At 43.2% G+C, this 16,895-nt stretch overlaps 1 protein-coding gene across 1 annotated transcript in view; it reads left to right on the forward strand.

Moving 5' to 3' along the window:
* Positions 1–16,895, forward strand: part of LOC110520661 (insulin-like growth factor 1 receptor) — a 165,769-nt gene that overhangs the window by 126,908 nt on the left and 21,966 nt on the right. The window contains exons 6-16 of the mRNA XM_021598084.3: positions 2,800–3,008; positions 6,586–6,712; positions 7,042–7,277; positions 8,966–9,133; positions 9,792–9,999; positions 14,975–15,246; positions 15,412–15,554; positions 15,678–15,843; positions 15,983–16,085; positions 16,311–16,381; positions 16,493–16,722. Of these exons, the coding sequence (XP_021453759.2) occupies positions 2,800–3,008; positions 6,586–6,712; positions 7,042–7,277; positions 8,966–9,133; positions 9,792–9,999; positions 14,975–15,246; positions 15,412–15,554; positions 15,678–15,843; positions 15,983–16,085; positions 16,311–16,381; positions 16,493–16,722 (1,933 nt within the window). The remainder of the gene's footprint in view (positions 1–2,799; positions 3,009–6,585; positions 6,713–7,041; positions 7,278–8,965; positions 9,134–9,791; positions 10,000–14,974; positions 15,247–15,411; positions 15,555–15,677; positions 15,844–15,982; positions 16,086–16,310; positions 16,382–16,492; positions 16,723–16,895) is intronic.

The following is a 16,895-nucleotide window of genomic DNA, read 5'->3' on the forward strand; positions in this document are numbered from 1 at the left end:
CTGAGTCTGAGATGTGTTTGGGGACGTGTCAGCCTTGAACCACAGCCTAGAGAGGAAAGATGTTGTCACTCCAATATCAGCCATATTTTTGAACAGGAAAATTGACACGGATGATTTAAATGAATTTTTGGAATCTATCTCATGTCAAATGTATCCCAGCAGGTTTTGAATGCTTCACTCATGATTTATTTATGAGTAGAGGCTACCAGCCATAACATTTACAGTACAAAGGAATTCACACAAAACCACCATAACAAGGCACCTCTCCAAGTTATATAATGAAAAGGTGGATGAACTATCCCACTGGGCACACCATGTTATTTCAACGTGGATAATTGGGTATTATTTGGTTGAGAGGTTGATCAATGAGATTACAACCTACAGTATATTCACTCTAAAAGGCAGCCAAAAGTTTGTTGAAGTTCCAATGTGTTATCACTGTGCTTTCAACCTTCTAAAAACACAACCACATTCCAATCAAAAAACAAAGCCAGAGTTTTGATTCAGTTGTCATCCAAATGTCTATCACTGTGCTTCCAACCATTTAAAAGCACAGAAAAGTTCCAATGGGAATACAATGTCAGATATTTTGTTTATTTATACAACAGATGAATATCACTGTGCTTCATCTAATAGCGGAATCAAAGAACTGGATTACAGTTGAAGTTACATTAAAAGCACATGGTGCAAGTGATCAATGCTATTCACGATTCTGTGCAGAATATGACAGCGATTGTGCATGCTATCTTGAACATGCACGTGGTCACTTTATATGATTACATAAGAAAGGTATAGTTACAGCAACTTCAAAATGTGGCCGTTGATGTTTTACTCATTTTAAGGTTGAATGTTAAATTTGTTTTTAAGATAGCCTTAACTTTAGGCTATTTACTGTATTACAAAAGTAATATTGTATTTGATTGACAACACAACCAAATATCAACGTTTAAAACAGGCATATCTGCTGCTTGAATAGTTCCAGCTGAGCCACTGGCTTAATCCTATTATTTAACTGTTATTTTTGGTGGAGACTCGTACCTATAATGTGTTAAATTTTCGGCAAGTTAATAGGCTAAATATATATATATTCTATATCAAATGTGATATTGAATTGGGTTTAGTTGTCAATGCAATAAGATATCAACATTAGAAGGAGATCTATCTTCTGCTTGGATAGTTCCATCTGTGCCACTGATTTAGTCTACCTTTAAAGGAGAATTTAAATTTAGAATAAAAAAATGTATGTAAATGGGATGTTATAGAAGGGTCCAGACATTTTTTCCCCCGCTATTTCACTTATTTTTGAGAAACTTAGCCCAACCAGTGATTCACTTCCTCATCCTCATTGTGCAGTACGAGGGCTCTGAAAAACATGAACAAACAGAAAGGCTTTCAGTATAGTGATGCAGGTCTTTAAATGTTGTAGACATGAAATTGCGTCATTCCAAACTTTATCCGCAACTTATATTCCATTTTGTTGCAACTCGAGCGATACCTCTGTCCATTCCAGCAGCAGCCTACACAGAGAATGGAACAGCTGGATAGGGGAAACAGCTTGAGTCGCACAAAATGTAATATAACGTTAAGGATAAAGTTCGGAATGACACAATTTAATCGAAAGTCCCGCATCACTATACTTAGAGCGTTTCTGTTTCTAAAAGGATGTATTTGGGTCTTTTTGGAGCATTTGTTCATGTTTTTTCAGAGCAACGCACAACGAGGATGAGGAAGTGAATCGCTGGTTCGGGTAAGTTTCTCAAAAACAAGGAGAAGATGGAAAACAAGTGTTTGGACTCTGGACCCTTCTATAACATGCCATTTACATCAAAAATTGAGATTTGGTTATTAAAAAGCCATTCCAGTTGTCAATAAATTAGTAATAGATATGTTAGATTCATATCTTCTCAGTTAAACAATAGGACTAAATAAAATAAAACTTCAAATGCACTTTAAATAACATTTTATCTTATTTAGTCTTACTCTTTAACTTATATTTTTGGTTGAAATGGAGATGTGAATCCAACATATCAATTATTAATTTGTAGTGCATATAACAATGAAGGTCTGACATCGTCTATGTTGAAACTTGGTTACCATGATGGCATAATCCTGTGGTTTAAATTTCACCGCAAACACAGCAGTTGATTACTTTAAAAAAAATCAAATGTGCATTATTTTCCACGTAGACTCCACGTCACAATACGCTGACAAATTACATCGAAACAACGCTGATTCAACCAGTTTGTGCCCAGAGGGCTCTGTCTGAATGGAAACCCAGGTGTACCAGCCTATTCTGGCTGTAGCATGACATCACCAGGGTCCTATCCCCTGTCAGAGATAGGGAGAGTGTTTCTGGAGATGACCAGGAGGGTCGTGGGAAAGCCTCTCAGGTCTCTTGTTGTCATCCCTCCCAGGCTAGAGTTACAGTGCGAGGAATGCTCTAGAGAAGGGCTGGCATTCCGCTCGTTCCCAAGGTATTCCATGTAGCTGAGAGGCTCTGAGTCGCTCTGTTTCATCTCTGGCCCTCTCTGTGTGCACAGCTCAGTGTTAGACAGACACACCCACGCACACTGAAACACAATCCGCTCTGACGTCTTCTCCTCTTAACACTTTACATATCCACCAGATGGAAAACTAGGCCAACCACTCTACAACATTTTGACGACTTTATCCTCAGTGCTCTATTGTGTGCTTAAAGTAAATCAATTGACTGATTTAAAAAGTGGTTTGGTCCCATCTATGCCAGCACAGCTGCGAGGTGTGATAGTAAGTTAACACCTGTCTGTTGTCTCCCCTCAGGATGTATGCTTTTTCTGCCATTGACAACCAGCGCCTGCAGTACCTGTGGGACTGGACCCAACACAACCTGACCATCAGGGCTGGGAGGCTGTCCTTCCGCTTCAACCCCAAACTCTGCATGTCTGAGATCCACAATATGTGGGAGAAGACTGACATCACTGAGAAGTTTGAGGAGGGCGATTTCCGCAACAATGGAGACAGAGCAAGCTGTGAGTACACCTATGTGATTTAATAAGAAGCCTTAATCTAATGCAACACTGTTATCACAACTAACTTTTCTGTATGTGTTGTGAGAAGATTATATGAGACAGGGGTTCAGAACTTTTGTGAAACAACACAATTAAAAATATATGGCAAATAGATGGGAGAGGTTGGATGGACATCAGAAACCGATGGGAGAGGTTGGATGGACATCAGAAACCGATGGGAGAGGTTGAGGGTAGAGGAAGGACAGGACTAGAAACAAACAAAATATAACTATTGTAAAATAGATTGTGTCTGTAAAATATATATAGTGTGTATTAGAGGTCGACTGATTATGATTTTTCAATGCCGAAACCGATTATTGTAGGAGCAAAAAAAGCAGATACTGATTAATCTGACAATTTTATATATATATATATATATATATATATATATACATACAGTGGGGCAAAAAAGTATTTAGTCAGCCACCAATTGTGCAAGTTCTCCCACTTAAAAGATGAGAGAGGCCTGTAATTTTCATCATAGGTACACTTCAACTATGACAGACAAAATGAGAAAAAAAAATCCAGAAAATCACATTTTTAATGAATTTATTTGCAAACCGTTTTTTTATGGCAGTTTTGGAGCAGTTGCTTCTACCTTGCTGAGTGATATAGGACTTGTTTTACTGTGGATATACAGTGCCTTGCGAAAGTATTCGGCCCCCTTGAACTTTGCGACCTTTTGCCACATTTCAGGCTTCAAACATAAAAATATAAAACTGTATTTTTTTGTGAAGAATCAACAACAAGTTGGACACAATCATGAAGTGGAATGACATTTATTGGATATTTCAAACTTTTTTAACAAATCAAAAACTGAAAAATTGGGCGTGCAAAATTATTCAGCCCCTTTACTTTCAGTGCAGCAAACTCTCTCCAGAAGTTCAGTGAGGATCTCTGAATGATCCAATGTTGACCTAAATGACTAATGATGATAAATACAATCCACCTGTGTGTAATCAAGTCTCCGTATAAATGCACCTGCACTGTGATAGTCTCAGAGGTCCGTTAAAAGCGCAGAGAGCATCATGAAGAACAAGGAACACACCAGGCAGGTCCGAGATACTGTTGTGAAGAAGTTTAAAGCCGGATTTGGATACAAAAAGATTTCCCAAGCTTTAAACATCCCAAGGAGCACTGTGCAAGCGATAATATTGAAATGGAAGGAGTATCAGACCACTGCAAATCTACCAAGACCTGGCCGTCCCTCTAAACTTTCAGCTCATACAAGGAGAAGACTGATCAGAGATGCAGCCAAGTCGAGTGGCAAGAAGAAAGCCATTTCTTAAAGATATCCATAAAAAGTGTTGTTTAAAGTTTGCCACAAGCCACCTGGGAGACACACCAAACATGTGGAAGAAGGTGCTCTGGTCAGATGAAACCAAAATTGAACTTTTTGGCAACAATGCAAAACGTTATGTTTGGCGTAAAAGCAACACAGCTGAACACACCATCCCCACTGTCAAACATGGTGGTGGCAGCATCATGGTTTGGGCCTGCTTTTCTTCAGCAGGGACAGGGAAGATGTTTAAAATTGATGGGAAGATGGATGGAGCCAAATACAGGACCATTCTGGAAGAAAACCTGATGGAGTCTGCAAAAGACCTGAGACTGGGACGGAGATTTGTCTTCCAACAAGACAATGATCCAAAACATAAAGCAAAATCTACAATAGAATGGTTCAAAAATAAACATATCCAGGTGTTAGAATGGCCAAGTCAAAGTCCAGACCTGAATCCAATCGAGAATCTGTGGAAAGAACTGAAAACTGCTGTTCACAAATGCTCTCCATCCAACCTCACTGAGCTCGAGCTGTTTTGCAAGGAGGAATGGGAAAAAATGTCAGTCTCTCGATGTGCAAAACTGATAGAGACATACCCCAAGCAACTTACAGCTGTAATCGCAGCAAAAGGTGGCGCTACAAAGTATTAACTTAAGGGGGCTGAATAATTTTGCACGCCCAATTTTTCAGTTTTTGATTTGTTAAAAAAGTTAGAAATATCCAATAAATGTCGTTCCACTTCATGATTGTGTCCCACTTGTTGTTGATTCTTCACAAAAAAATACAGTTTTATATCTTTATGTTTAAAGCCTGAAATGTGGCAAAAGGTCGCAAAGTTCAAGGGGGCCGGATACTTTCGCAAGGCACTGTAGATCATTTTGTACCTGTTTCCTCCCGCATCTTCACAAGGTCTTTTGCTGATGTTCTGGGATTGATTTGCACTTTTCGCACCAAAGTTCGTTCATCTCTAGGAGACAGAATGCGTCTCCTTCCTGAGCGGTATGACAGTTGCGTGGTCCCATGGTGTTTATACTTGCGTACTATTGTTTGTACAGATGAACGTGGTATCTTCAGGCGTTTGGAAATTGCTCCCAAGGATGAACCAGACTTGTGGAGGTCTATAATTTCTTTCTGAGGTCTTAGCTGATTTCTTTTGATTTTCCCATGATGTCAAGCAAAGAGGCACTGAGTTTGAGGGTAGGCCTTGAAATACATCCACAGGGACACCTCCAATTGACTCAAATGATGTCAATTAGCCTATCAGAAGTTTCTAAAGCCATGACATCATTTTCTGAAATGTTCCAAGCTGTCTAAAGGCACAGTCAACTTGGTGTATGTAAACTTCTGACCCACTGGAATTGTGATACAGTGAATTATAAGTGAAATAATCTCTGGGTCTTCCATTCCTGTGGCGGTCCTCATGAGAGCCAGTTTCATCACAGTGCTTGATGGTTTTTGAGACAGCACTGACATTTTCCGTATTGACTGACCTTCATATCTTAAAGCAATGCTGGACTGTTGTTTCGCTTTGCTTATTTGAGCTATTCTTGCCATAATATGGACTTGGTCTTTTTTATGGCTATCTTCTGTATACCACCCCTACCTTGTCACAACATAACTGATTAGCTCAAACGCTTTAAGGAAAGAAATTCCACAAATTAACTTTTAACAAGGCACAACTGTTAATTGAAATGCATTCCTCATGAAGCTGGTTGAGAGAATGCCAAGATTGTGCAAAGCTGCCATCAAGGCAAGGGGTGGCTTTGAAGAATCTCAAAAATAAAATATATTTTGATTTGTTTAACACTTTTTTTGGTCACTACATGATTCCATATGTGTTATTTCATAGTTTTGATGTAAAGAAAAACCCTTGAATGAGTAGGTGTGTCCAAACTTATGACTGGTACTGTATATTTACAAAATATATACAGTGAGGGAAAAAAGTATTTGATCCCCTGCTGATTTTGTACGTTTGCCCACTGACAAATAAATTATCAGTCAAACATTTTAATGGTAGGTTTATTTGAACAGTGAGAGACAGAATAACAACAAAAAAATCCAGAAAAACGCTTGTCAAAAATGTTATAAATTGATTTGCATTTTAATGAGGGAAATAGCATCTTACGCATTCTACTATTAGCTACAACTTTCAAGAGTAAGTTGAAAGCCGGACAGAATTCCTTTTTGGCAGGGGCGGGGGGACTACCACACACCAGTTTGGGAACTACTGATCTAAGGTGTGGTTTGTGTTTGTAGGTGAGAGTCATATCCTGAAGTTCAAGTCCAACAGCACTATGAGTAACCGGATCAAGCTGACTTGGGAGCGCTACCGACCACCAGACTACAGAGACCTCATCAGCTTCATCGTCTACTACAAGGAAGCGTAAGTATTCTCATGGAGATATACCATTCCCTATTGTACTGCGTAGAGCCTTTATTTTTTATGTTTTTTATTTAACTAGGCAAGTCAGTTAAGAACAAATTCGGCCTAGGAACAGTAGGTTAACTGCCTTGTTCAGAACAACAGATTTTTACCTTGTCAGCTCGGGAATTCGATTTAGCAACCTTTCGGTTACTGGCCCAACGCGCTAACCACTAGGCTACCTGCTGCCCCAAATACTTATACTTGTAGACAGGACATTATCTGCTGTGTTTGTGGATTCAGAGTTGCTGTACTAAATTGACATAAGGTGTCTTAACCATGCAATCCAGACCGCACCAGAACATCACAGAGTTTGATGGCCAGGATGGGTGTGGCTCCAACAGTTGGAACATGGTTGACGTGGACCTACCGCAAGACAAAGAGATAGACCCTGGTGTGCTGCTGTCCCCACTGAAGCCCTGGACCCAGTACGCCATCTTTGTCAAGGCCATCACCCTGGTGGTGGAGGACAAACACATCCCTGGAGCCAAGAGTGACGTGGTCTATATACGCACCAGCCCCTCAGGTAAGACACTGTACAGCTGCTGTACACAGACCAGACTACAGTACAGCTACTGTACACAGCATCAGGTCGCCTCAGCCGTGAACATGTTTTCACCCAAGATAAACTGAAACACTTCTTATCAGAACTTTCAATAAGGAAATGTATCACTCTTATTTTAAGCTTCATGAAAACAATACATTTAAAACTTTATACACTGAACAAAAATATATATAAACACAACATAAATAAAAGCTCCCAGAAATATTCTATAATATGCACGAAAAGCTTATTTCTTTCAAATGTTGTGCACAATTTTGTTTATATCCCTGTTTGTGAACATTTCTTTGCCAAGATAATCCATCCAACTGACAGGTGTGGCATATCAAGAAGCTGATTAAACAGCATGATAATTACACAGGTGCACCTTGTGCTATGGACAATAAAAGGACACTATAAAATGTTCAGTTTTGTCACACAACACAATGTCACAGATGTCGCAAGTTTTGAAGGAGCACGCAATTGGCATGCTGACTGCAGGAATGTCCATCAAAGCTGTTGCCAATGAATTTAGTGTTCATTTCACTACCATAAGCCACCTCCAACGTCGTTTTTGAGAATTTGGCAGTGCATCCAACCGGCCTCACAACCACAGACCATGTGTAACCACGCCAGCTCAGGACCTCCACATCTGGCTTCTTCACCTGCGGGATCGTCTGAGACCAGTCACACGGACAGCTGATGAAACGGTGGGTTTGCACAACCAAAGAATTTCTGCACAAACTGTCAAAAACCATCTCTGGGAAGCTCTTCTGTGTGCTCATTGTCCTCACCAGGGTCTTGACTTGAATGCAGTTCAGCGTCGTAACTGACTTCAGTGGGCAAAGTCTCACCTTTGATAGTCACTGGCACACTGGAGACGTGTGCTCTTCACCAATGAATCCCTGTTTACACTGTACTGGGCAGATGGCAGACAGCGTGTATGGCGTCGTGTGGGCGAGCGGTTTGCTGATTTCAATGTTGTGAACAGAGTGCCCCATGGTAGCGGTGGAGTTGTGTTATGGTATTGGCAGGTATAAGCTATGAACAACAAACACAATTGCATTTTATCGTTGGCAATTTGAATGCACAGAGATACCGTGACCAGATCCTGAGGCATTGTCTTGCCATTCATCCGCCGCCATCACCTTATGTTTCAGCATGATAATACACGCCCCATTCCGCAAGCTGAAAATCTCCCAGATCTTCCATGGCCTGGATACTCACCAGACATGTCACCCATTGAGCATGTTTAGGATGCTCCGGATCGACGTGTACGACAGCGTGTTCCAGTTCCTGCCAATATCCAGCAACTTCGCACAGCCATTGAAGAGGAGTGGGACAACATTCCACAGGCCACAATCAACAGCCTGATCAACTTTATGTGAAGGAGATGCACTGCATGATGCAAATGGTGGTCACACCAGATACTGACTGGTTTTCTGAGCCACACCCATACCTTTTTTAAGGTAACCAACAGATGCATATCTGTATTCCCAGTCGTGTGAAATCCATAGATTAGGGCCTAATGATTTCATCTCAATTGACTGATTTCCTTATACGAACTGTAAGTCAGTAAAATCTTTGTAATTGTTGCATGTTGTGTTTATATTTTGGTTCAGTGTAGTAAACACCACTCACAGCATTTCAACATTTGTGTGTTTTTGTCACAGAGCCGTCTATGCCAATGGATACCCGGGCGTATTCCAACTCGTCCTCCAAGCTGGTGGTGAAATGGTCACCTCCCCTCAACCCTAACGGCAATCTCACCTTTTACCTGATCCGCTGGCAGCAGCAAGCTGAAGACAAGGAGCTGTACCAACACAACTACTGCTCCAAAGGTCAGCATTCCAACTCCTCCTCTTTCTCTTCCCTTGTCTACTTTTCATCTTTGTGCATTATGGAGTCCAAACTGTAGGTATCTCTCCTCCTCTAGAATTATAATGCTCTGTACACTCTGGTGGAAATTCAACACCAGGGACACCTGAAGTCAATCTTAAATGAATCACTCTTTATTATCAGCAAGCTGGAGAGGTTTACAACAAATTCTGCACAACGTACAGGTCTATCAGAAACTCCGCTGGATCATTCCCAGCAGTTGTCTTATATACCGCTATACACAGACAAGTTATATATGCATGATTTAGCATTATTAATTCATCATTACTGGTGGCTCGCACATGTGACTGACCAATACCTCACAAGGCTTTCTCTCTCCAAGTTGAGACCTTAAAACTGAGATACCTTGGTTGTTCTCATAGCAATATTCTGGGTGTACTGCCAAGTTGCTTATCAGTGATAGTGAGGATTCCTCCATACACGATCAGTCAGTTACCTGCATTAACCCAGCTAATTAGTTATTAGAAAAGTAGCATTGATTTGATACACAAACATAAGATTTCCCTCACAACACCACCTAATCCCTTTTCATTTTTGTTTTCTTTGGTGAATGCTGTCATTTGCTAATGGGTCCTGTTCCCCTCCAACTCTCAACAAAAGAGCTGAAGATCCCCATTAGAATCTCAGCCACGGGGTTGGCAGACATGGAGGACGACACCAAGCCCACCAAGCCTGACCTGTCTGGGGGGGACAAGGGCCCCTGCTGCCCCTGCCCCAAGACCAAGGAGGACCTGAAGGCAGAGATAGATGACGCATCCTACCGCAAAGTCTTTGAGAACTTCCTGCACAACTCCATCTTCACCCCCAGGTAGGTGCCAGGCAGCAGGCAGTCTTTCTCTATGGTGAGAGATCATTCAACAGTGTGGTTGTAAAGCGCTGGCTATAACCTCCCCCATTTGATTACAGCTTTTGGACCAAACCCTTCTCTGAGACTTTGTCGATTATTATCAGAGAGCTGAGCTCACAGTCTGGGTCCTGTTTGCTTTAATAGCCCAGAGAGAGATCCAGGATCAGGAGGCAATGGTGCTGTAATTACCCAGCCCTGAGACTGGGACTGACAGGATCTAAACATCATGAGGGTTTGGAGGGAGGGAGGGTGTAGGGCTGCTGGGCTGTAGCTGTGTCAGAGGACCCTGCCTGACGGTGAGAAACATGGGGAGCAGGAATTCAATGCCTGCTTACGGCACTTGTGGCTTTTCCATCGCCATGACGACGGCGGCGGCGGATATTAAGGCCTAGCAGGCTGTAATTTAGGCAGCACAAACAAACCCAGGGAGAGGGATCTGATTAATGAGTCTGAAGGGCCTGCGCTGCGCTCTGCTTGCTGGGCTGGCTGCACCCTTTCAGCCCGTTAGCCTTTTGTTTGCCAGAATGGGGAACGACATCTGTGTTGTGTTATAATTTTACCTTCTCATGGCTACGGATGCTTTACAGTTTCAAAGACTCCAACCCCTTCCCACACACACATTCACTCTATGTCATACACACACAGATGTACTCACTGTGTTTTGAAATTGATCATTTTTCAGGGTAAACTCAGGCCACTTGTTTCTCCATACCAGATGGCAGATCAGGCCCTGTGTGTGTCTGTGTGTGTGAGGTGAATGAGTGCATGAGCGATACTGCGTTTGTATACTCAGTGTATTCAGGGTAGAGGTTTGAGTATTCACTGAATTAGTACCATTTCATCGCAAAACAAATTGAATGGAAAACAAATTCTAATGCACTTGTTAACCTCCATAGACTTCTCTGGTGCTTGATACCTTCCAGTGTTTATATCTTGCCCTGACGCCAGCCTGCTTAGTACAGTGTGCTCTTCATCACCTGCTGGACTGAGCTCATGCATTTATGTAATGTTATGACGCCCTTTCCTTCGCCTCTGTGATGCTCTCTTTCACAGTATTAAAACAAACAATAAAACAAGACCACTATTCTGCCCTACCAAGCAAAAAGGCAGTAACTGCTCATATTGTGGAACTGAGAAAAATGGCTTTTATTAACCTTGGTTTCACAGTAACCGAGTGCAGTTCCTGCTAACATGACCCCCATTTTCTCCAAAACACAATAGAGGCAGGATACTTGTCCACATGATTAAGCATGTATTTAATGTAGCACAAATGACTAACACATTTTCGTCCAAGTGAGCAGTTACTGCCTTTTTGCTTGGTAGGGCAGTATTGTTACTAATTGTTTTCTTTCACTCTCTTATTGATTTGTTATAGTTGTCTAGGAAACCGAGGAGTGCCAGGTCTCTGGCCTGCCGCTAAGGACTATGCTTGTGTATGCACAGGTACTCCACCACAACAGAGCCAGCATTATCACAAAACACTCTAGGGAAGTGCCTCTGAATGAGTGCAATTTTTTTTCTCAGAAGTCCAGGGTTAACAGAGAAGGCGAAAGGGAGCTGGGAAACAGAAACAGAGAGAGAGGAAATGTTTTCCATTCTGTCGCCCTCCTTCCCTCACACGCTCTCTTTGTCCGCGGCATGGTTCGGAGTGACCTGCTGCCAGGAAATGTACAGAGAAGCCATCTGGAATTCAAATGAATGAGGAGAGAAAGGGAAGATCCCCTTAATGCTGGCCAGACCAGTGAACACCATTCAGCAAGACAGACTGACTGGCTGGAGAAGTAGACGAGAGTAATCAGGGGACAGGGATGGGTGACAACCTTTCAGATTCACCGAGTGGACATCAGCTGATTGGGTTGTTGCAACCATGACATCACCTAACTCATGATGTACTTCTCAATGTCCTTGTCCAAGGACACACAGAAGGACATTGAGAAGTACCGCAAAGGTTCCTGTGTTTATCCTGTTGATGGCAGTTGGCACTGCCCTTACCATCTGGTTATCACCCTGTATGTCCTTCAGAGAGCACTCGCCATCACAGCTGTGCTTTCATATTGTATATGATCATTAAGTAGAAAAAAGTGTCCTTTCTCTGGCCTCTCTTTTCACTGGCATGAGAGGCTGCTATGTTCAGCTGCTGTGGTAAAAGAGTACCGCTAAATCACGCTGTTCTGGCTCCAGACAGAGAGTGCAGTCATGTCTCTCTTAGGATCCCTCGTACAGCGTAAAGGTGAGAAAGAGGGAGGTATTTTTTTAGGAGGGGAGCTGGGGAGGGAGTACACCAGCTGCAGTCAGCAGCGCCTGGTTAGAAGGTCACGCTTCAGTATCAGTCCTCTGTCTAAAGTTCATTTGAGGACAGGTCTGCTTTACTCTGCTCTGCTCTGCCTTGTAGCTCTCTGGCAACCCAGCCATCTGTCCCCTCTCCTGGGCAAATTGGCACAAGGGGGTGTCTACCCATCACCCCTCTCATTCATCTTGGGGCGACCCAGTCTTCAATGGCAGGCTGTCTCGTGCTCCCTTCCATGCACTTGTCTCTTATACAAGATGTTCATTAAAGCTCTGCCAGTCCTCAGTGCTGTTGTGTATTGTTAATAGTAACTGATCGTTTTGGAGTGCTGTGCACCGTGGACTTTGCTGGAGCAGTTAAAACTTTCAGGATGGAATGTTGACAGAGGTGTGCGATGGCTTCTGTTTTCTTCCCACAGATCTGTGTGCCTGTCTGTGCCTGTTTGTGTTTTTCCACTCACCGTAAATACTTTTTTTCCCGTGGGTGCCGGTCAGTCTCAAGGGCTTTTGTCACCCGCTCATATTAGTCATTTCTTTTGTGGAATAGTTCTGAGAGAACATTGGCTTTGTACAGTATTTTTGAAGGTCTAGATGTTGGAATGTAAAATAAAGCAGAAACCACATTCTCTTGTATTCCTGAGTGAACCCTGCTGGCCTGTACTGTTAGGTGGAGTTAGAGAGAGATACTCAGGAGTCCTTTCAGACACACTCATCCATCAGTCACTTTTATTCACTAATGAATTTATCTCTCCTTAAAGACTCTTTACATATTTACTTTGTCTTGTTCATGTGTACTGTAAACACCCTATGAATCTAAATATGTTCTGGATTCATTGTTGTTTAAGCCAACATATACACAGCACATCCCACCACTGTCAGACAGTCCTGTATTTTCCTTACCTCAGTTGAATGCACTGTGGTCTGACTGCACAGGAGGCTGCTGAGGGGAGGACAGCTCATAATAATGGCTGGAATGGACAGCTCGGAATGGTTTCAAACACATGGGAATCATGTGTTTGATTAGTTCGATACCATTCCATTTATTCTGTTTCAGCCATTACTATGAGCTCGTCCTCCCCAATTAAGGTGCCACCAGCCGCCTGTGGCTGACTGTTGAATTCTTTCAGAGACCCAGAGAGAGCCAGTCGTTACACGTCTCCTAAAGGTGACTCTAGGTAAGGTCTGCTCCTCTCGGTATCGGCACAGCGCCCCGTGTGTTGTGGAGTCCCAGTGGCCCCACCTAGTAGTGTCTGGTGATCTGCTACTGCTACCACTGCCTGCATGTTGTCAGTGGCTCCAGCCAGGATCCACTTGCAGCCGGCCGGCTCTCCAGCTTCTGTGGCTCACACCGTCATCCTCATCATTGTGTTTACAACCATCTCCATCACTCCATGAAAGAGGGCTGCAGTCCTGTTGCAGGTTCTCTTGTTTGCTCTTTTTGACGGAATGTACCATTTGATTTTGTGTTTATTGCTTTATTTGCCTTATTTTAGTATCATGCAAAAAAAACGCCTCTCTATGCTTCAAACAGGTGGTCATTATTCTCCCATAACTTTCCCTTGAAAAGTGCATTTGTCCTGTGGATGAGGACATGTAGGCTAACAGAGTAGACAGGCAGGGTGCTGACAGTGTGTGGATGTGTGCTCTCTCTGCACCTCTGTCCCACCTCTCTGACCTCATCACACCACACAGCTCCACAGGGAGCAGACCACTGCAGCTGGACAGACACACTGCAACAACAAATACAACCAGGCCACTTCAACATAATGTACTCTACTCTCAGTTAAGTTGTATCCCACTGGAAATGGTCATTTTACTGCTTGATAGTACTTATTACTACTTCTTATTCCCATATTATATTCCTGTAGAGGACCCCGCCCTGTCCTGTGAGGTTGAAGGGGATGCTTTTGCTCAGTGTGACTCGTGTCAATGACATCATGTGGGCTCGGTATGAAGTCTACAGTATACTGTATGTACAGTATGGTGTTCCAGAGTATATTACTGCAGCGATTCTCAACTGGTGGGTTGCGCCCGGGAGGTTTTGGGTCGCAGAGTTAAAAAAATAAAAAACAGCAAGAAGTGTGTAGAAATGATAATGAACTTAATAATTTAATTTCATCTCAGATATTTTTAATTCTATCACAGAATTTTCAATATAGAGCTATTAGCAGCACTATTTTGGTTGATTTTGTGCTCTCAAACCAACTTATTGTTTATTGACATTCTTCATCAAGAACATGGGAATGATTTCATTATTGACAATTAAACAGGTGGGAATGTTGTTCCCTTGTCATATAATTACTACATTTACTATAAAATATAGCACTAAAAATAGTTTTCCATTTTTATATTTCGCAATATGAATATTAGGTCGCGACGGAGACAACCTCGTTCAATTTGGATCCCGAGGCAAAACCAGTTGAGAACCACTATATTACTGTATGGCTAGCTGACTTGATATTCCCCTCTCTCCTCTTTAACTGTGCCTCAGCTCCGTTCCAGAGAAGCTGAAAGCCCACACATCTTCTTCACTCCTTCTTCTCCTCAACCTTTGTCGCTTATCCTTTGCACACATGTGCCTTTTCTGCTACAGTGAGTCAGTGGGTCTCTCTCTATAGAATTTCTTTATGCAACCCCCTTTGTCCTTCAGGCCCCCCGACCGGCGGCGTAGGGATCTATTTGGGGTGGCTAACAGCACCTTGGCGCGGGGTGGCAACACCACAGGCCTGGAGGGTAATGGGACAGACGGAGAATCCCCCGAGAGGGAGTTCCCCTTCATGGAGGACCGGAGCAAGACAGAGTTTATAGAGATCACCAACCTACAGCCCTTCACTGTCTACCGCATCGACATCCACGCCTGTAACCAGGAGGTCCGTCGCTGCAGTGCTGGAGCCTTCGTCTTCTCCAGGACCAAACCTGCAGGTGAGGCAGTCACACACACACACAGACACAGACAACACTAAACACAAATGCTTCAACAACAACACCTTGACCATGGCCATCTGCATAGCGTTATTGTTCCTTTTTGGAAATGGCTTATGTGTAGGAAGCCATCTGATATTTAGTGTCTGTATCTCTGCCCATCAGACAAAGCGGATGACATGCCAGGCACGGTGAATCAGGAGAGGGATGAGAAGGTGGAGGGGTCGGTGCTGCTGAGGTGGCCGGAGCCTGTCAACCCCAACGGTCTCATCCTAATGTATGAGATTAAGTTTCGCCAAGGCACCGAGGTGAGTCTGTATGGGCCAGGGCCCCTGGGAGTTCTGCAGGGCCTCAACCCCTCAACCCACTGTGGCCATCAGACATCAGGTTGACACTTTGTCTGTGTGTGTGTGTGTGTGTGTGTTTTCCAGCCTGAGAAACATGAGTGTGTGTCACGCCAGCACTACAGAGTGCACAAAGGAGCTCGTCTGACCAACCTAGGCTCTGGGAACTACTCTGCCCGCGTGCGCGCCACCTCCCTGGCAGGAAACGGGTCCTGGACTGGGCCAGTGTCCTTCTACGTAACCCCACGCACACGTAGGGAGAACACGTGCATTTCCTCATTAAAATGCCTTTTATATGGATGATTTTTATGCCCAGAAATTATATTTCTGTTAAATCCTCCTTTTCTCATTGGTCAGATTTGAATAGTTGTTCTGTTATCATCTTGTTGCAGGGGACTACGACATCACGTTCTATCTGGTCATCATCATCCCCATCATAGTGATAATTCTTATCGCCAGCCTCATTACTGCACTCTTTTTTATCAACAAAAAAAGGTAAGAGGAGCTGAATGATCACTATAACAAACAACTGTGTCTCTGTAACAAAATGTTTGACTTGTGTGATATTAATCAGTTTAATAATATAATAGTGCTATTGTGATAATTTTCCTGCCTTAGGCAGTTCATAAGATTGTCGGCTTTTCTGCTGAATGAACGATCCCATTTATCTTTTGCCGAAGCTGCCTCCACTGGCTCACACAGATGTGTTTGTGTCCACAGGAACAGTGACAGGCTGGGGAATGGTGTCCTCTATGCTTCTGTCAACCCTGAGTACTTCAGTGCTGCTGAGAGTAAGAACCATCTGAACACCTACAGTGTCATTATAAATGCAAAATATCCGACTCTCCTCGGGTGATGGTATTTTGTGTCTGTCTCTGACTGTCCTCTACTCCTGTGTTCAGTGTATGTTCCAGATGAGTGGGAGGTGGCCAGGGAAAAGATCACCATGCACAAGGAGTTGGGCCAGGGTTCCTTTGGCATGGTGTACGAGGGCCTCGCTAAGGGCGTGGTTAAAGACGACCCAGAGACGCGCGTGGCCATCAAGACGGTCAACGAGTCAGCCAGCATGAGGGAGAGGATAGAGTTCCTCAATGAGGCTTCCGTCATGAAGGAGTTCAACTGTCACCACGTGGTGAGAGAGACAAAACACCAGTTAACATCAGGGACATTGGCTCAGAAACACTAGCTTTGAGTGATGAGATTATTGCTTCAATTTCACAAGGTTCACAATTTCAAGGTTAGAAACAAAGGGCCCCAGGCAGAGACCGCTGCATAGGGTCGGAGACACCTGGCTGGCTGATGAGG

The sequence above is a fragment of the Oncorhynchus mykiss genome, chromosome 1, assembly GCF_057628025.1.
Source record: "Oncorhynchus mykiss isolate SJ-2025 chromosome 1, ASM5762802v1, whole genome shotgun sequence".
Taxonomy (NCBI): domain Eukaryota; kingdom Metazoa; phylum Chordata; class Actinopteri; order Salmoniformes; family Salmonidae; genus Oncorhynchus; species Oncorhynchus mykiss.